The sequence below is a fragment of the Fusarium keratoplasticum genome, chromosome 3, assembly GCF_025433545.1.
Source record: "Fusarium keratoplasticum isolate Fu6.1 chromosome 3, whole genome shotgun sequence".
NCBI classification, from domain to species: Eukaryota; Fungi; Ascomycota; class Sordariomycetes; order Hypocreales; family Nectriaceae; genus Fusarium; species Fusarium keratoplasticum.
Genome location: NC_070531.1, coordinates 5131372 through 5150167, shown reverse-complemented (window position 1 = coordinate 5150167; position 18796 = coordinate 5131372). Strand labels below are relative to the sequence as shown.

General features: G+C 51.3%; 9 protein-coding genes across 9 annotated transcripts; 7 read left to right on the top strand and 2 right to left on the bottom strand.

The window, feature by feature from the left end:
- Positions 1 to 152: 152 nt before the first annotated feature.
- On the top strand, positions 153 to 1368 carry NCS57_00488800 (uncharacterized protein; the record flags this gene model as incomplete). Its single annotated transcript, XM_053054833.1, has 3 exons — positions 153 to 630; positions 686 to 1184; positions 1236 to 1368. 3 exons carry the CDS (start codon positions 153 to 155, stop codon positions 1366 to 1368), a joined length of 1110 nt encoding a protein of 369 aa, XP_052916993.1.
- A 431-nt stretch (positions 1369 to 1799) lies between these two features.
- Positions 1800 to 2909, bottom strand: NCS57_00488700 (AB hydrolase-1 domain-containing protein; the record flags this gene model as incomplete). The annotated part of the gene is made up of 1 exon (XM_053054832.1): positions 1800 to 2909. One exon carries the CDS (start codon positions 2907 to 2909, stop codon positions 1800 to 1802), a length of 1110 nt encoding a protein of 369 aa, XP_052916992.1.
- Positions 2910 to 5038: 2129 nt separating this feature from the next.
- On the top strand, positions 5039 to 5641 carry NCS57_00488600 (uncharacterized protein; the record flags this gene model as incomplete). Its single annotated transcript, XM_053054831.1, has 1 exon — positions 5039 to 5641. One exon carries the CDS (start codon positions 5039 to 5041, stop codon positions 5639 to 5641), a length of 603 nt encoding a protein of 200 aa, XP_052916991.1.
- Positions 5642 to 8413: 2772 nt separating this feature from the next.
- Positions 8414 to 9854, top strand: NCS57_00488500 (Nucleotid-trans domain-containing protein; the record flags this gene model as incomplete). The annotated part of the gene is made up of 3 exons (XM_053054830.1): positions 8414 to 8535; positions 8591 to 9117; positions 9178 to 9854. The coding sequence occupies 3 exons, from the start codon at positions 8414 to 8416 to the stop codon at positions 9852 to 9854; spliced, it is 1326 nt and encodes a 441-aa protein (XP_052916990.1).
- A 1593-nt stretch (positions 9855 to 11447) lies between these two features.
- Positions 11448 to 12611, top strand: NCS57_00488400 (Peptidase M12A domain-containing protein; the record flags this gene model as incomplete). Its single annotated transcript, XM_053054829.1, has 1 exon — positions 11448 to 12611. One exon carries the CDS (start codon positions 11448 to 11450, stop codon positions 12609 to 12611), a length of 1164 nt encoding a protein of 387 aa, XP_052916989.1.
- A 780-nt stretch (positions 12612 to 13391) lies between these two features.
- On the top strand, positions 13392 to 14303 carry NCS57_00488300 (uncharacterized protein; the record flags this gene model as incomplete). The annotated part of the gene is made up of 1 exon (XM_053054828.1): positions 13392 to 14303. The coding sequence occupies one exon, from the start codon at positions 13392 to 13394 to the stop codon at positions 14301 to 14303; it is 912 nt and encodes a 303-aa protein (XP_052916988.1).
- Positions 14304 to 15097: 794 nt separating this feature from the next.
- NCS57_00488200 (putative aryl-alcohol dehydrogenase AAD14) lies at positions 15098 to 16250 on the top strand (the record flags this gene model as incomplete). Its single annotated transcript, XM_053054827.1, has 2 exons — positions 15098 to 15529; positions 15579 to 16250. 2 exons carry the CDS (start codon positions 15098 to 15100, stop codon positions 16248 to 16250), a joined length of 1104 nt encoding a protein of 367 aa, XP_052916987.1.
- A 312-nt stretch (positions 16251 to 16562) lies between these two features.
- Positions 16563 to 17374, top strand: NCS57_00488100 (uncharacterized protein; the record flags this gene model as incomplete). Its single annotated transcript, XM_053054826.1, has 2 exons — positions 16563 to 16816; positions 16879 to 17374. 2 exons carry the CDS (start codon positions 16563 to 16565, stop codon positions 17372 to 17374), a joined length of 750 nt encoding a protein of 249 aa, XP_052916986.1.
- A 34-nt stretch (positions 17375 to 17408) lies between these two features.
- NCS57_00488000 (uncharacterized protein) lies at positions 17409 to 18325 on the bottom strand (the record flags this gene model as incomplete). Its single annotated transcript, XM_053054825.1, has 2 exons — positions 17409 to 18157; positions 18217 to 18325. 2 exons carry the CDS (start codon positions 18323 to 18325, stop codon positions 17409 to 17411), a joined length of 858 nt encoding a protein of 285 aa, XP_052916985.1.
- Between the last annotated feature and the right edge of the window lie 471 nt (positions 18326 to 18796).

The following is an 18796-nucleotide window of genomic DNA, read 5'->3' as shown; positions in this document are numbered from 1 at the left end:
TCAACAGGGGCCGGATAGCCCGATTCCGGCCGGCATTTGTCTACCCCACCTCGTACGATGCAAGGAGGCTGGGTTATTTAACCTCTCCTCCTCTCCACCGCCTTTACAACGTCACACACGTGCACGACGACGACGACATAATTCCTCTCAGAATGGCCAATTCAGGGCTATACATTGCCGTGGCGAGCGCCCTCGTCGTGGTCGGCTTGACCTTTGGCATCCCATTGTTCCTGGCCGAGTACTTCCCTTGGCAGAGCTTGTACAAGCAGCGTCACGGCAGACCTACCGTACGCACTGAGTCATACCAGGGAAGGACTGCGCTCATCACTGGTGCCAATGGAGCATTTGGTTCGAGAGCTGCCAAGCTCTTTGCCCATCGCGATGTCGAGACCCTTGTTCTTGTCGACGTCAAGAATTGCGGAGAGGTCAAGCAGCAAATCGAGAAGGAGCTGAGTGATGCTGGAAAGCCCGTTCCCAACATTCTGGTCTGGGAAGCCGATCTCATGTCCTTTGCTGGCTGCCAGGAGCTTGGAAAGAAGGCACAAGAGCTGGAGCACCTTGACCATGTCCTGATGACGGCGGGCATTCTCGCCTTCAACCGCCGCGAGTCTCCTGAGGGCTGGGAAACTTGTAAGTCTCACCCCTGCACCTTGCAGAATGATGCTGATCGCCTGCAACTCGACAGCTATCCAAGTCAACTTCCTTTCTGGTGCCCTTGTCTCTCTTCTTTTGCTGCCACTACTCAAGTCCTCCCCATCCAACCCAAACCCTCCTGTTCTGACCTTTGTCACCACCTTCGGCATCTATCCCTCCTCCTTCACCATGGGTGTGCCCAAGAAGGGCTCCTATCTGAAGAAGCTCAGCAACAACAAGGAGGGCATGGAGCAGGCCCATCAGTATGGTCGTTCTAAGGGCCTTCTTCTCTACTTCGCTCGTGAACTCGCCGCCCGTGTTGCGACCCCCGCGGCCAAGGAGAAGGGTGTTTCCAAGGTCACCATCAACAGCGCCGATCCTGGTTCAGCCTGGACCCCTCTCACAAACCCCAACCAGGCCAAGCTGATTCCGAGATTGATCATGAACTTTGGAGCAAGAGAGCCGGAGATTTGTGCTACTGCCCTTGTCAATGGTGTGTCGGTTTCTGAGAAGGACCATGGAAATATTATGCAAGACTTTGATACCGCCCCGTAAGTCCACCGTCCCAAGAGATCGGGCCGAGTACTGACCCTGGATGATAGGTACCCTCCTTTCATGAACAGAAAGAGTGGCCGTATTGCCCAGCAGCGCGTTTGGGACGAGACCAGAGCCGAGCTCGAGGGCAAGGTCCCTGAGGTCAAGGCTATCTACGAGATGTTGGATCAGCAGTCGTAGGCAACTAATTGGGCTGGGCTTAATAGCTTGAGAGGCATAGCGCACAGCTATCTGGCGGTTTTCGGGCAAACTAATCAGGTCTGCCGGCCCCGAAGATAGCGATAGGGTGGAATCTTTGCCAGTGAATATGGCCCGGGACACGACAAGCGAGCTGTACCAAGGCCAGCTGGTGGTTGTAACAAGCGTTGGGCAGCCCGGCGCGCTGGAACCACATGAGTAGCCTTTAGTGTGGAACATTTGCATTCCACTAATTCTAATACGTGGTGAGAAAAAAAGAGAGATTTGTTTATTTGTGCAAGTTCGCTATTCTACCCAATTGAGCAAGCCTTGACATCTACATGAGCCTGCCTACAGGGAAAACCTTGGCGCAGAAAGGCTAGGGTGAAAAACCCTGCAGACATATTCCATTCTACCACTGTCGGGGTTATCGTTCATCGGCCTCCCTTACGGGGCTTTGTCTTGGCCAGCAGTGCCTTGAGCTCGTCCTTCCAAAGGTTTGCCTGGATGTACGAACTATGTCCCCTTGTCTCCTTGCTAGCAGGAAGTGTGATTGCCTTGCCCAAGCCGCGCTTCATCTTGTTCTTGACGCTGCGTTCCAAGATTCCAAGCTCGGGGGGGTTCATCCAGTCGTCGGCCGTGTTCACAGCAGTCAGGGGAGCCTTGATTCGGCCGAGATCAGCCTCGGGGTCGTAGGTGTAGGATGCGTTCCAAGCAAAGAGTTGGTCGTTGGCGTCAAACTCGGCAATGTGGGGGACAAGCTGATCAACGTAGGCATCTACTGCAGCTCGAGTAGGGAACCCCCTTTGCCAGTAAGCAGGTGAGGAGAGCATTACTTGTTGGATCATCAATGCACCTCCGAGTCCCACGGTCGGCTGTTCCTCGTAATTGCCTTCGTTCCATGCAGGATCTCCAGTGATCATCTCGGTCACAAACTTCCTCCACAGTCGGTTATGACCAGCAATCTGAGTTGGCAGAGAGGAGATGGGCATCAACGCATCCATGAAGTCCGGGTACATCTCTCCCCACATCCAAGTGTGCATGCCGCCCATGGAGACGCCCATGACGAGCCGCATGTGGTCAATGCCGAAATGCTCAGTCAGGAGAAGGTGATCAGCGCGAACCATGTCGGAATACTGGTAGCTCGGGAAACGGGCACGAAGGGCATGGGTGCTGGGCTTGCTTGAGTTTCCATGTCCGATACCGTCACGCAGAATAAGAAAGTATTTCTTGGCGTCAAGAGGCTGGCCAGGGTTGAACAAGACGCTTGCAAAGTCGTCGTTGAGGAACTGCTCGGTCTGGCCTGTGGTTCCGTGCATGATGAGCACGGCGTTGGTGGTTCCGTCAGGGTAAACCTTGAGCTTTCCCAAGGTTCGATAGTGAAGATCGAGTTCATCTAGAGTCTCTCCAGAGTCGAAAGTGAAGTTTGAGATGGAGAAATGGCCGCTTTGAGTCTTAGGCCATGCTTGCTTTGGTTGCTCGTTGGCGACTACTATAGTGACGAGTGCGCCAAGTGCGAAAGAAAAGAGGTTTGAAAGTCTCATCTTGTCAACAGCCAAGAATTTCCAGTTGATTGGCTATAAGTCAGTTGACAAGCTGTTTGAAGAGTGTTGGAGGGAGTGGATTGGTGTGAGTGCTGTTTGATGTGTTAATTGATTCATCTTGACGAAAAGACCTTCTCTTAAATATCCCAACAAGACCGAATTTTTGACACATTCTTCCATCAAAGAAACTCACAGCCGTGTCCGTGTGCATCATCAAGACGATGCCACTGTCAGCTCAATCCGAGTGCGAGCTTGAGATCAGGCTGAGCCGACACCAGAGCCTGCTTCTGTCTCTGTGCAACAGTCGACTCTGAGCGAAAGTCCGTGCGAAAGTCCGTCTTACTGGAAGTCAGCGGGCTGTACACCAAAGGAACTGACGCGTTGCGATTATTAAACAGTTCTGCTGACGACCCAGTCAACGCAAGTTGGTTCCCACTTTTGGTCCGCAGCAACTGTCCAAGACATCGGCCCAAAGAAGTGGGCAGGTCACATAGAAGGTCAGACCGAACAAGTGACTTTTTGTGTTGGTTGTAAGTTGGGCTGTCCCGGGCACTTTTGTTGTCTCATCTCTCAGCCTGATTCTCAGCAGAGCCAAGACATGGACAGGCTGCACGGAGTACTCGGGAGTGCCTCTTCAATGACAGGTCAACGGAGAGTTACCATCCCAATTGAAGAGATAATTTCGGCCTGTAGAGTCAGATATCACGTCGTAGCTGGTGAAAGGACGTGGGTGATAGCACTCTTATTTCAACTGGCCTGACCATGAATGCGATATAGCCGAGCGACTGATTTAAGGCTGTATAGGGGTCAAAAGAAGAGTCCATAAACAAGAAAATGAAAGCCAGTTTGTCAAATTAAACTCTTAGAGTAATTAGATAGCTTCTCAAACCTGTCCCAGCACTCCCACTCAACACGAGTCACTTCCAAGCCGCAGTCAAAGGAAGGACTATGTCAGAGAGGGTGTTCAATGATGATAAATTCTTTTCTTGTGCGTTTCGAATTTAACCAACACGTGCCTTATAAAATGAATTAGCCAAGAGGATCCAGACCTTCCTTTGCCTAGTCCAGATGAGTTGAGATGGCGCCTATTCTCAGCTCATATCGCTGTCTACATCAAGCACAGCACACATGGCCCAACTCAAGAATAGTGTCTCAAGTACCTACCAAAAAAGAATCTCCTGCATTGAAAGCTAGTTATGTGAGGCATTGCATAGATGTGATTGGTAATTGGGACAAATAATCTTTGTGGTGCATTCCTCACAGGGTTCTTGACGCAGCTTCTCGACTGATGTTGGCAGAAGCCAGTAAGCATAACCCTACAATCATCTAAAAGACTCTTTCATTCATAGCCACGATTTGTAGAACAGCTCTTATTGGTCTGAGCGGTTGGCAAGTATTCTATCCTCATGAACTCACTCTTCAACCCCACAAAGACTGACAGCTACATAGAGTACTTCAACAATTCGAGAATATCTCCAACACACAAAACATGTGAGAGAAAGCTTGGACTGGCACAGCAGAAGCCTGCAGGCTGCAAGTGCGATTCATGTTCCTGCAGCTAGCAAAGTCAATCATGGAATCACCAACTCAAGTTAATGGCCTCACATGTCAACCATTGCCATAGGTGACAGGCAGAACATACGATGGCGTCAATGTGCACAAGTCAGCAAGGACAAGACATGAACCAGAACTGCCGAGGACGCATCTCCACGTCGAGGTGCGTTAATTAATCACGTTGTAACAGACAAATGAACCGCCGCGCACAAGTAAACAAATAAAGCCTCGCCCCCACTGCATAAATTTCACAATGTTTTCCCCGCCACTCGGTTGCCCAGCCACCAACTGCTTGGCGCCTTGATTCGTCCACGGGTTCCCGTTGTAAGATGCCAAGACTGACTAAGACTGCGTCAGATCACCAGTACATGCATGGCACAGATACGAGGCCAACCATACAAGGATGGAGCGTCATTCAGGCTTGGCTCGCCGATCAGAGGAGCTGCGCGCATCATCGTTGTGACGAGGTTGGGGAGACTCCATATATAGTTCAGCTCTCCCTCAGAATTATGTCTATCACTCTCCACCAGCTAAGCATTTACTCAAGCCAAGAATTGCTTTGATCATCATTCACAATGCCTTCTCTCACCAACATCTTCACTTCGCTGGCATGCCTCATGGCAGTGGTCAATGGCATGCCCACCATCAACATTGCTCGACAGACAGCAGACGACTGTTCCACCTCGAAAACTGCCCGTCACGGGCCTGCAGCCAACTACAACGTCTTTCCCAAGCATCCCGATCTTGCCAAAAATGCATTGGGCTTCCACCTTGAAACCTACAACAACGCCTCCCAAGTTGAGCAGGTTGTCGTCTTCAAGGGCATCCCTTCCAACGCCAAGGACTGCACCGTTGGCTGGGACCAGGGCGAGAGGATCTCAAGAACCTTTATCGTCAAGGGCGGCGAGGCCCTAGCCGGCGTGAGACAACTCTCCGGCTTTCCCGAGGGAGCTGTGACATACAACTCTGTCAAGCCTTTTGACAACGCAGAGAAGGATGTCGGAGGTGCAGACTTTACCAACTGGGACGACCTCGCCCCCCAGGGTCACATCACTGGTGGTATTGACTGTGCCGAGACCTTGTACTTGAAGGTCGCCCTTCGAAACCCTGACGGCAACACCAAGGTTTTCCTCGGACAAGATGATACCAATGGCCTGCATATCACCTACTCTTGTTAGACGATAGGACTTGGGAAAGATGTTTGTTTTCACTTCTTCGGTAGGATCTTAGGGAACATTTATCTATAATGGGAGTCCTGGTTTGGACACAATGGAAATTCATGTAGATAGCTATAGCTTTTGACGAACAAAAAATGACGAAATGATAATGATTATGGATGTGGACTCACCTCGTTCTGCTTCCTGCAACTGTGCTGTTGGCCATACTCTTGTACTCCAATATACAGGTCCTCCCTTGGCATGGGAGCAATCCAGTTCAGGCTAGGCAGACTCGCAGTTTCAAATCTGAAAACCTATTTAACTCACTACCCCTGCGCCGTTTTATCATAGGTAGAAACCTCATCTGTGCCAAGAGGCAAGGGCCTGATCCGGTTTCTCAGAGATGACAACAATCCCAAATAGTGATAGGTGACTGCAAGAAGATGAAGGGTCACATCCATGCATGCACGTTAAACCATGCCAAGCTTGATCCGCACCTCAAAATGGAACGTCAGCATCGTGAAACCTCGTATTAGAGTCCATGATGGACGTTCCGAGGATTACCAGATGAATTTCACCGTGATGGTTATGTATGAGACCCACCAGAAGGAGGGACAACGCGGCGCGTCATATCGGCACCTAAGCAGCGCTGTCATGGACTGATGCGTGTAGACGATGTTTTCTGTGAAGCGTTTCGTGTCTTCGAACTGAGTTGTCGGGTATGACGGCCTAGAGCTCCACGGTTGACAACCAGCTCAGTATCGAAAGACCATGGGTACACTGGGCGGTAACATTACTAGAAAGGATGCCAACATCAAGGCCTCGTCATATTTCTAGTCATTTGAAGAGATTCACGCGGTACAACTCAGCTCTCGGTCCCTCTATTTTTAGCACTGGGCATCTAGTAATCTTCAAATGCCCTCGGCTATCCATCAACCATGAGCCAAGCTCACCTTTGACAAGGATCCGCAATAGAAGTGACAAAGCTTGACGTAACATCGGTAATTGACAGACCAGCTTACTCTGTCCTTACAAAACCGACAAAAGGGCAAACTCAGTAATCTGCGTCAACAACAAACAGGTTTGTCAGAGCTTCACAACTAACCAACTACAACGGTTGAGAGGTCTCGGCGCAATATCGCTATAGACGAACCGTTAGGGGTTCACGGGTGGCTGGCGACTGAATCAGGGGGCGCCAAGGACGCTGCGTTCTGATAAGTGCACATTATCCAAGTCACTGGAGCGAGATCAACGCCTCTTCTGGCTCCAAGTCTCTTGAGGATTCTTTTCGACTGGTCAGACAAATGTGCGTGCTCTGATGAGCGCAGCAAGCTCCTGACAAAGGAAAAAAGTCTTACCCAAATGCATAACTCGAACGCGGGATTCAAGTATGGCATTTAGAGGGATGCGGCGTTTTGATCGCACGGGGAATGGAACTTGAAAGTTTAAGAGGCAAGGGAGGGGATCCAAGACACGGCATATTCTCCCTTGCGGACACGTTCGGCGGCGGAAGTTAGTTGCTGTTAGGGGTGCGGGATTCTAAAACTAGAGGACAGGTATAGCAAATGCCGACCCTTTAACAATTATCATCATCACTTCTTCTCACCTCAGCTGAACCCCTACCCTTGCCATTAAATGCATTTAACCCCTATATCGTTATTCTCAACTTTATTTGCGACACACATGCATCATTAAAACCCTGGTTTGCGGGACTGATGCTACCCTGAAGCAGGACATGACGGGGGTTTATTCGCGGAGAAGGGCGAAACAGGAGTGAAATCTTGATGAAACTGTAGATCGTAAGAAGGACCTACAGTGAATATACGTTCTTAACACCGTTTTTCAGTTCACCACCATCATGCAAGACGGTTGATAGCTCTGGAGAAGCAAGCCGCTGTCAATCCATCGGCGACTGTGGCACTCGCTCATTGGCGGGTTTCGCCAAGGTTATGCTCAACGACTGGAATTGGGTGGACTTGCAATCCTACCAAAACTGTGAGACGAGAAATGTACCCTTGAATGCGACACGCGTTAATTGGCCAGATAAGCCGGGCTGGGCCCTTGTCGTCACAGCCCTACTGCACTGCTGACGCTTACGCTGACGCATTCAGAATCTGGCTCAACAGGAGGAACTCTACCGGCACCACCAGCCGAGCCGTTGAGATAGGGGCAGCTGGCAGTTGAACTACGGCAGCACGGATGTCAGTGGCGTCTAGACATAGAGAAGTCATCTACACATCTCTCACAACCCCCTGAATGCTTCAACAGTCGTGGAGATGACGGCGGGTCTGTGGCCGTCGACTTGGGACCGCCGTCAGCTCGCGACAGGGCCCGGCCGCTTCCAAACGGGGAACCGGTCAGGGATCACTCAGCCACTATCGACGCTAGAACTCAATAAATCAATGATAACTCAGGGGCTTATCGTACTAGTTTGCAACTACCGTCTGTCGGGGGCGTGAGGCTGATCCTCCTCCCCCTTAATCGTACAGTGCTAGCCCAAGGCCCTAACCTGCTGGAGCATGACGGGGTGGACCGCTAGCCGAGACTGTTTGCCCGCTGAGCTCCAGGAGGGGTTCCCCTATTCGCCTACAACGTTAGCGTTTCAGTTTTTGTCTTTAAAGAATATTGTTCCATCCCGTCTCGTCTCTCCCCTGTCGTTCCAGCTGATCTTGATCTGCCCAACTCTCGCCATTCGCTTCGCTTCCTTCGTGGACTCGACATCTCTCGCGCTCTCCAAGTCATACCGACATTCCTTTTATTCCCTTCTATGACTTTGGATTACTGAGTGCAACCATGATGGGCGCTGTTCGCTCCAACCGGGTGGCGCTGCTTGTCGCGGCCGTTTTCTTCACATTCTTCATGGGCTTGGCCCATTTCCATCTTAATGCCACTCCATCCCGCCCGGCCACTGCCATGTGAGTGCTTCCATCTGTATGGCTTCGCGATCGAGTATCTGACTTGCCCTACTAGCTCCGACTCCGACGAGTATATCCCCGACGTCGATCACGCCGCTGCCAGCCCCGACAACGCGCCCAAGGTCGCTACCAAGGCCGCGCAGCCTGCGAAGGCCTCTGTCTTCCCCTCTGCCAAGGCTGAAGAAGACCCCGGGACCGTCCCAGCCATCCCCACGCCTGCATCCGAGGAGCCCGAGATCGAGGTCGTCGAGGAGGTTGTCGAAGTCGAAGTCGAGGAAACTCCTACTCCCACTCCTACACCCACCGCCGCCGAGTCCCATGTCCTGCGCCCTCAGGACTTTGTGATCCCTTCGGTCAAGCCCACTACCCCCCAATTTGCAGACTATGGCGCTTGGGGATGGAAGCTTCCTCACCCCGACCCCATCTGGAAGGAGTCTCTGGGCGAGCGTCTTTGCATCGTTGACCTCGAAAGCCGTCCTTTCGATAAGCCTGGACAGATTTGGGATCCCCAGGGAATGAGCTGGAGCCGTGCCAAGGATGTCCATGGTCCTTCTGGCGGCACTCTGAACCACTGGGTCTACTGTACGTTGTTTCTACTCCCGTCTTTCATATTTTCAGGACCATTTCTAATATCATGCACAGCCCAGATCCACGGTTACAAGTACTACTACGTCAAGATCAACACCTACAAGGATCGACGTGATTCTTGGAAGAAGCCATCTGTTCTGTCCAAGATCCTCAAGAACCACGACGTCTGCATCTTTATTGATTCGGACGCCCTCTTCAACCATCTCGACCTCCCTCTCGAATGGCTCATGAACTACTGGAGCATCTCGCCTCACAACAACTCGCTCGCCCTCGCCGTCGACCCCGATGTACAGCACAACCACGACCGATTTGGCAAGCTCTTCCTCAACACTGGCTTCATGATCATGCAGAACAACAACAAGACATACGACATCTTCAGAGACTGGGACGACTGCCCTAACGAGGGCAGCAAGTACCCTGGTTGCACCGAGTTCCGACACCGCAAGGGCTGGCAGCCCACCGATCAGGGCGGCTTCGGCACCTTTGTGCGCTACGACTACCCCAACGATATCAAAGAGCTGCCCTGCACAGAGGCCAACGGTTTCCCCGAGGCCAACCAGGGTTGCATGGGCAAGTTCATCAAGCACGTTTGGCTGGGCAAGGAGGATAGGCTCAAGATTGTCGTCGGCAACGTGTTCCCCGGCACTCTTCTCGAGACCTTCCACAAGCAGTTCCTCGCAGCGAAGAACACCTTTTTTACAACAGAGGACGCTCTTATGTCTAATGAGTAAATAGATATCTTGTATTATAATTAATGAATAAATTCTTGGAGTCTGGGTTGGGGATTTGCAACTTGTTCTTTGGCTTCTCGTCCTCTTCTACGTCATACACGCCTGCGATTTGCTAAAGTGATGTCGACGCCTCGCGAGTTCTGGTGATGTCTTTCTCGACTGTTGCTCTTGAAGTCTATCTATTCGCTCAGTTATCCCACACGCATAGCTAGTCTTATATGAGTCGTTGCAGTTTGTGGTGCCCTCCAGTCAAGATGCTCTTATCGCTTCTATACTCGACATACTGCCCGACCAACAGGCCCGTAAACTATGACAGTCATATACTCTTTGTTTAGACTTCAGCCTCCTTTGGCCAGTGCCTTCAGCCTCTTCCGAACCCGTGCCAAGGAGCCTAGAGCGGGCCGAACCGCACGAGGTCGAACCAACACCGTGCGCTACATCGTGAGGGCAGTTGAGGAGTGTTGTGAGATTCATGGGCGTAATGTCCACCTATCAAGGTTGCAAGAGGCGCCAATTTGGCAACGATGAACCTGCAGCATGGTAATCGGCCGGAGATCCTCCAATGCGCATGTATTTTCGCCGAACCCCTCGACTGTAATAGGCCTTCACCCGTTGGTGTTCATGCACATCTGTTGCGAGCCGATTCATAGCCAGATATGGCCAACCGAGTCGTGAAATCACCCCCTGCTTGGGAACCGAAACCTATAGCTTCGTGGCGATGCAGGCGATTAATATAGGCCGAGAACTTCGCCACGGCTGGTAAATGTCTTTGAGCTTGGCGTCTGACACGGAATCACTTGACGTGCTGTGTCGAGGGGAGCATGACTTACTAGCCACGAAATTCAGATTGGATGCACATTGACGCCAAATGATTGCGGTTCTTGTCGTGTAAAGCCCAAGAGGCTGGGGCCTCTACATCAAGGCCACCAAGGCACAACGACCAGGTGATACCCTCGTGACACGTCACACTAGAACACGTATCATGTTTGCCTCCCCGAGCGAATTGCCTTCCTTTTCCGAGTTACATGAAAGGACTGAGGGCTTACCTGCATACGCCGGTAAGGGTGGATGATTCGAGCCATGCGTCGTTCACGAGCAGGCTGTGAACCTCGATGGTCCTATTCGGCCGCCCACATTCACCTGGAACTCTTGACACAGCATCTATGGGAAATTACAATAGCTTGGGTACCCCTCAGGCACAAGTGTGGGAGAGGAATATGTATGATTCGTCCCCCTGAGGCAATGCTGGTCTTCATGCAGCTGCCTTTGGACAGCACGATTACGCCTGGGGCTGTGTGTATGCCATGTCTCATTGAGGCGCTCCAGCATCAGCACTGATTGGATCTTGATGTGATGCATGGTTATCCGACGTGGCATGTATCGTGCCTTGGTTGAATCACGCCTGAAAACACCAATCATGTCGATTGGAAGAGTCGGTGCCTTTGGTACGCGGACCATTTGCACTTTCGACAAAGGCATCCTGAGGTATTTTTTCCCTGTTGGCCGTGTTACTTTCTGTTCCGTCACAACTTTACAACTATTTTTTCCCTATTAACCCAAAAGAGACAAACCCGTGCTGCCTACCTCCCTGCCATGAACGGGTCCATTGAGTGGATTGACAACGATCTGCTATGCTTCTGTGACGAAGACGACATTTGCTACTGTTTCGAGTCGGATAGCTACGACTCTGAGAGCTCCGAGTCCGAGTCCGAGTCCGAGTTCGAGTCTGAAGACTCTGATTCTTACGATTTCGATATGGATCAACTCCAACATCTCAGTCAACGACATGCAAGTTCAAGCCGACCAAAGACTACTTCTCGATCCCAGCACAAGTCGACCTCTCAACCCCGCAAAAGTTCCTCCTCGGATGGCGCGAAGGCTGGCCTTGCAAAGAGCAATGTTCTATGGCCTAGCGAGAGGTGCAACTTGAGGGTCCGCTTTCTCAACGGCGACAAATTCGATCAAGAGACGGTCAAGAAGTACGTGACAGATCATTACAACTCGATACCGATGCGCCTCCGGTTCAAGTTTCTTGGGCTGGGTGATCCCGAACACTCTGACATCCGCATTACCTTTACCAACGAGTCAAAATGTCTTATAGGCCGTTCTGCCGAGAACCATCGCGGAGAGCCAACCATGTGGCTCAACATGCATCGAGACTCCAGTATGGGAGCAGAAGCGAGGCGAGCAAAGAGACAGTACGACATTTTGCACGAGTTCGGCCATGCCCTGGGTATGCAGCATGAGCATCAACATCCTGAATGCAAAGTCAACTGGAACATGCAGGTCATCCAAGCAAAGTATGGTTGGAGCGCCGAGAAGGTTCACGACAACTTTGACAGGTTGACCCAGGGGGTGAAGCCTGCTGCATATGACCCAGAGTCCATCATGCACTATCCAGTTGACCCAGGAGATACCCACAGCCTCGTCACATATGTGCCCCTAGCGACCAAGTTGTCTGAAGGCGACAAGAAGTTCCTGATGGCCATCTATCCAAAACCGACCACAGTTGTCAAGCCTCCACAGAAACCACCGAGGATTGTAACAAAGAAGCCGACGCATGATGACTACATGGTACAGCGTCTGACTGCTCAGCTGGTGATGCAGTACTGGATGCAGAATGCAATGCTGGAAGCAATCAAGTCCGAAGAGAGACGTTTGAGAAGAGCCCAGAAGGAGATGGAGATGATGCAGTATTTCTTTGCCCCGTTCGTGGTTAACCAAGTTGTCCTGGTTCCCTGCTACTACTGGTATTAACCTAGAAGGTCGAGCTATGAGAGGATTTGTGAGTGTTATAGTTGGGTTTTCTCAGATTTGCTGACGGCAGTGTTAGGCTAGGCTCTTTTGTTGTTCCTTACTCTTGAGATCGACTTATCTCACGCTCCTATTTTCCTAACTATCTGGGACTTACGTAGTGATTTCAGATGATGCTTGTTGGCTTCTTGCTATTTCTCCCCTCTCGCCAGGTTTGAGACCTGAAGAGTAGGAACTGTCGTTAATATATCATGTTCGGCCTAGCTCCGGACTTACGCATCTTGCTGGCTGCCTGGCTGAGATAGTTTCAGCGGGTTTCAGGAGTGACAGGAAGTCAGTCTTCTACTTGTGCTAGTAGGGCTTTCATGACCGTGATAAAACCATGATGTGCACAATTACCATTCGGAGCTTTAGCGGCGCGGGTGCAACTTAATGTCTAGCTCAGCTCTGTGGAGATGCCCCCGAGTCAGTCAGTCCACAGCCGTTCGAACGGACGCACTCTGCTTATGCCCTTGTCGTTTTCAAGTTTTTATGGAGACAGCCAAATTTCTAGCGTCGGCTGCACTTTGCTTACGCCCTTGTCCAAGCAGTGGCCACACTGAGACTGTTTCGCCTCGTTCGGGGCCATATACACTCCGATAATGGCCACATCCGATGTATATCAATGGCCTGGGCTCTCGATTGCATTCATTCCTTCGCATCTTTGTTAAATTTTGTCTGTTATTTTCAGTTCAAGTTTACAACGCACACCTACACCCCTTCACATTCCTACAGAACCTCTCAATGGCGCCTTTCTCCTCGAGTGATATCCCAGACCTCAGCAACCAGGTCATCATTGTCACTGGAGGTAATGTTGGTCTTGGCTTCGAAACCATCCGGCAGCTCAGCCAACACAATCCAGCCCGCATCTACCTGGCTGCTCGGTCTCAGGAAAAGGCGGACAAAGCGATCCAGGAGCTCAGGCATGCCAGCCCCACGGCCAGCGATATTGTCTTCTTGAAACTCGATCTTGCCTCATTCGACAGCGTCAAAGCTGCTGCGGCAGAGTTCCTCAATCGAGAAACCCGCTTGGATATTCTCGTCAACAATGCCGGCATCATGATGACACCCGAGGGACTCACAAAAGACGGGTACGAAATCCAATTCGGAACCAATGTTCTCGGCCCTGCTCTTTTCACACAGCTTTTGCTTCCAATCTTGCGCAGTACTGCCAAAGTCAACAAGCAAACTCGTGTAGTTATGCTCTCTTCAGCTGCTCACGCCCGAGCCCCTACGGACATTTACAAGTTTGACGAGTTCCGAACAACCATGTCCGACCGAGCGACGACTCAGAGATACACCATCTCCAAGCTCGCCGATCTTCATTATTCCAAGGCTTTGGCTGAGCGAGAAAAGGAAGTCAAGATCATCCCTGTCCACCCAGGAATGGTAGCCACTAATCTTCACCATGCCTCGACCGGATTCTTCCTCAAGCCGTTCCTTAACGTTGCCATAATGTTTGCAACTCCTGTAGAGAAGGGTGCTCTTTCTCAGATCTACACAGCTGTGAGCTCCGATGCGAAGAGCGGACAGTACTATGGTCCTATTGGCAAAACTGAAACCGGCTCCAAACTCGCTCAGAATCATGACCTTCAGGAAGGGATGTTTGGGTTTATCCAAAAGCAGCTGGAGGGGCATGTTGAAACGATTGTGTGAAGATCAGCCGGTCGTGACTAGGCGGAGAATGAGGGATGGGGCACCCATATGTACTTAATATGTCGGTAATCTTGGTCATTTGTAGATCTTCTAGTTACTATGCACCTACGGAAAATCAGCCAGCAATACGTTTTCTTAAAGATCACGACTTGCTAAGCTACATTTCCATAGTCCACGTATGAGGGGTAATTAATGCATCAAATTGGAGAATAATGTAGAAGTCTCACATGTTCTGACACGGTAATGTGACAGCAGCCAGATGAAATGGAGGTGACTGGTGGACCTGGGCAAGATTCTTCTGACTATACCTCTCAAGGCGACGTACGCCCTCCACCTTCAGGTCTTTGACCGTGAATAAGATCAGGCGGTATGCCATGTGATTTCTGTTAGAAAGCTAACGCCCATTAGGGGGTGAAGATTCAACTCAGGCACTTGGCTGATCTGGCGCAGGTCCACCTTCAACCGTACCGTCCTGCATTTTGCTTACACCCCTGCTGCTCCGACCTGGTTCTTGGATATTTTGAGGTTTAGAATCAGTCCACGGCCCGTACGTGATACTGCGGAAGCACGAAAACTATTCCAGGCGCGGGTTCGGAAGAGTCTTCTGTCCCGAGCCTTGGAGACCTACGCGCTCTTTTTTATGCCAGGAGCAGTCGAATGACGTGTAAACATTACCTCTTGACTCCTATAAGTCTTGTGTTGTGTTGCCTTTGCATTCCTCCAGATTTCATCAGCACCAAAAGTCCAACAACCACTCACCCAAAGCCATTAAATCTCCGATGAACCAACCCATCATGTCTGATTTCCTTAAAGGTTGCCCTGAGCCTCCCACCGAGCTGGGTCGCTATCGAATCCTTTCCTCTACTGCTGGAGCCCGCGTGTCTCCCCTCTGCCTGGGTGCCGGAACCTTTGGCACTGCCTGGGCTGATATATCTACCAGCGTTGACGAGGAGCAAAGCTTCAAGATCCTTGACGCGTTTGCCGAAGCTGGTGGCAACTTCATCGACTGTGCCAACGTTTACCAGAACGGGCAGTCAGAGGCTATCCTCGGGAAGTGGATGGCTTCACGAGACAACCGTGACATGATGGTCGTGGCAACCAAGTACACGGGTGACTACCGCCTCTTCGATCTTGGTCCTGGAAGGACTGTTAATTACTCTGGAAACCACAAGAAGTCCATGTTCCTGTCGCTCCAGGCCTCCCTAGAGAAGCTACAGACCACCTATGTCGATCTGCTTTTTTGTCCATATGTGGGATTTCTCTACCTCGGTGGAGGAGGTCATGGACGCCCTTCACGTCCTTGTTCAGCAATCCAAGGTTCTCTACCTTGGTATCTCAGACACGCCTGCCTGGGTTGTCGCGGCTGCCAATACGTACGCTAGGGCCCATGGAAAGACTCCCTTTAGCGTGTATCAGGGTCGCTGGAACATCATGCGACGTGATTTTGAACGGGACATCATCCCCATGGCCCAGCATTTTGGCATGGCGCTTTGTGCCTGGGATGCTCTCGGAGGAGGCAGACTTCAGACCAAAAAGCAGCTTGAGGCTCGTAAGCAGGCTGGTGAGGGTCTCAGGGCGATTCATGGCCCAGAGCAGACCGAGGATGAACGCAAGATCAGCGAGGCCCTGGAAAAGGTGGCAGCTGAGCACGGCACCGAAAGCATCCAGCAGATTGCATTGGCGTACATCTCACAGAAGTCAAGGAACGTGATTCCGCTGGTTGGTGTTCGCAAGGTTGAGCAGTTGCAAGATAACATCAAGTCACTGAGCATTCATCTGACTGATGAGCAAATCCAGTACCTTGAGGGTGTCAAGGAATTCGACCCTGGCTTCCCTGCCACCATGATTGGGGAGGATCCAAAGGAGACGGGCGTGTCTGGACCCATGGTTGCCTCATTCGCTCACATTGCGTGGCAAAAGGCTTCCCGGCCTATTGGGAGGGGCTGAACTGCTGGCTGTTTATGTACAATAGAGAGGTACTACTCCATACGACCTGAAAGGTCCAAATCGATCGGTTGATAATTATCCATGTCTGAAGTATGGGGCCCTGACTAGTCGATGCAGCTTGCTTACCCCCCGACCTTGATACCAATGGTGGGCCAACTAGTCCATGTAGAGCCATCCCTGAATCGTAGCCTTGAGCGTTGCCTGTCACTCCTCGCGCCACGTCATGGTTCTTATTTAAACTTACCATCCGGCTTTGCCCTTCCTGACACTCAGACTGCTTCTTGTCATGCTTTCGAACCCATCCCTGAAATCATGCATCTAATCCTTACTGGGGCGACGGGCCTCGTTGGCTCCGGCGTCCTCGATGCCATGCTCAAGTCGAAAGAAATCACCAAAATCTCCATCTTGAGCCGAAGACCAGTTCCTCTAGCGGCGAACGACCCAAGAGCCAACGTTATTATCCACAAAGATTTCGAAAACTATGAGCCCGAGCTTCTTAATAAGCTACAGGGCGCCAATGGAGTCGTTTGGGCTTTGGGCATCAGCCAGCTCAAGGTCACGAAGGAGTTTGTTTATCTCATCTGTCTCGAGTTGAACCGCATTTCGCAGGCTGACGACTTGTAACTAGCGAATACATCACCATTACCAAAGACTTCCCTCTTGCTGCGGTCAGAGCCTTCTCCAACCTCTCGCCCGACGACGAACCCTTCCGATTCATCTACGTTTCGAGTGGCGGCGCAACCTTGAACCCAGGCCTCTCTACTCCTTTTTACGGGCGTGCCAAGGGAGAAGCCGAGAGAGCATTATCCGAACTACGTACCCCCCGATTGCACATTGAGTCTGTCCGACCTGTTGGTGTAGACGCCTCGAATCACGATGCCATTAAGCCACATATTCCCGACCCCGGTGTGGTCTACCACGCGATGAGCTTCGTTTTGGGACCGCTGATGCGAACTGTGTTGCACCCGTTGCATAGTCCAACAGAGAAACTGGGACCCTTTCTTGCCGAATTGGCAATGGGCAAGTATGACAAACAGCTGGATGCAGGGGGCAAAGGCATCACGGATCTCAATGGTTCAAGGATACTCGACAACTGGGCTTTTCGAAGGCTATATGGACTATAAGGCATTCGTGTTGTCGTCATGGAAGTAGTGCAAATTAATTCATGATGTAGTTAATCTTCATCTCACCTCGCTTCTGGCGCCAGTAATTTGTCGCCTCCAGCACCTCAGGACACCCTCGTAATAACATGCCCCATCTTCTGAAGAATTCGGGACTGAATTCCCACGCCCCTGCGTCCCAGGCCTCGCCCCATACCACAAGTGATGCTTTCGTATTGACATCGAAATCCAGTAAATCGCAGCAAAGTGTATCGCAGAGCAAGTCCTCATCGTACTCCCCGGCTTCAATCCCGCGGAGGATATTATCTCGCATCCCAGGAATTGGGAATAGATCCACCCATGAATGGTGTGGGACTGACTTCTGCAACGGTGTTGGAGCAAGATGAGTCGGAAAGGCGGGTTGGTCCCCGGAAGATTCAGGTCCCAGCTTGTTAAATATGGAACTGTAGTCATCTGTCTCCAGATACTCGAGAGGAATTTGAAGTGTCAGGGCGTTTCTGGCTAGAGCATCAAAGGTGTTGAGGCGTGTGAGGCCGGGGAGATCACAAACAGACGGAAAGTTGAGTCCCCAGTTCGTGTAGGCTCTCTGCATAAAGTCCCTGATATTGTTGTGTAACTCGGGGCATCTGATAATGACCAAGATGGGCAGCTTGTGGAGCAATGCAATAAAAAGTTGAGACTGATATCGCCGAGTGTCTGCAAGCCGTTCAGGAGAAGTATCCGCCACCTGGCCGCTTCGGGGTTCAGGGTTGTTGGTAGAAAAGGCTTGCTGATGTTTCCGTTTGCCTTTGGGTGTCAGAGGTCAGCATGGGACGGATAGTTCCGTTCGACAGGTCGGTACTCACGATACGCCCTCTGGTGGAGGCGATTCTGGCGTTTTCTCCGTTCTTTAGCGCTCGTCACCCCTGTCCAGTCATCCACTGGCTCCCAAACTTCTGATAGCTGCGGAGGCATGGCTGATTATGCTGGTCTCTTTGGTCCTTTTGCTGTGGGTGAGATGCAAGAAGGAAAACGCGAAGAGTGTTCAGAGAGTTGTCGAGGTGTTGATGCCGTCTGCTGACACCCTTGCTAGCGACGCCATGGTCCAAAGTTTATTGTGGCTCCAGTGGGGGTTCATGCAGCCTGCTTACGCCCCTGCAGCCAATCAGCAGAGGCCTGAGCAGACTCGAAACTGGCCCGGGCGTGAGAGACATCACAATCCCGAGCCGAGGAGACGGTTTAAGGAAACCAAGGATCAACAGTATGGCAGTATTGGACCATACGTAAGTGATCACGGGTTGTAATCGAAAGTGGCACTTCATCTTTATCGAGCTTGCATGGTCAAGTCGATGTGGAGAGAAGGTGAACTGGTATTTCTGTTGACTTGCTCTGAAGCCCCTGCCCCTGGCCTCATGGAGCCTTTTTGACTTACTGCTCAGCGTGCCG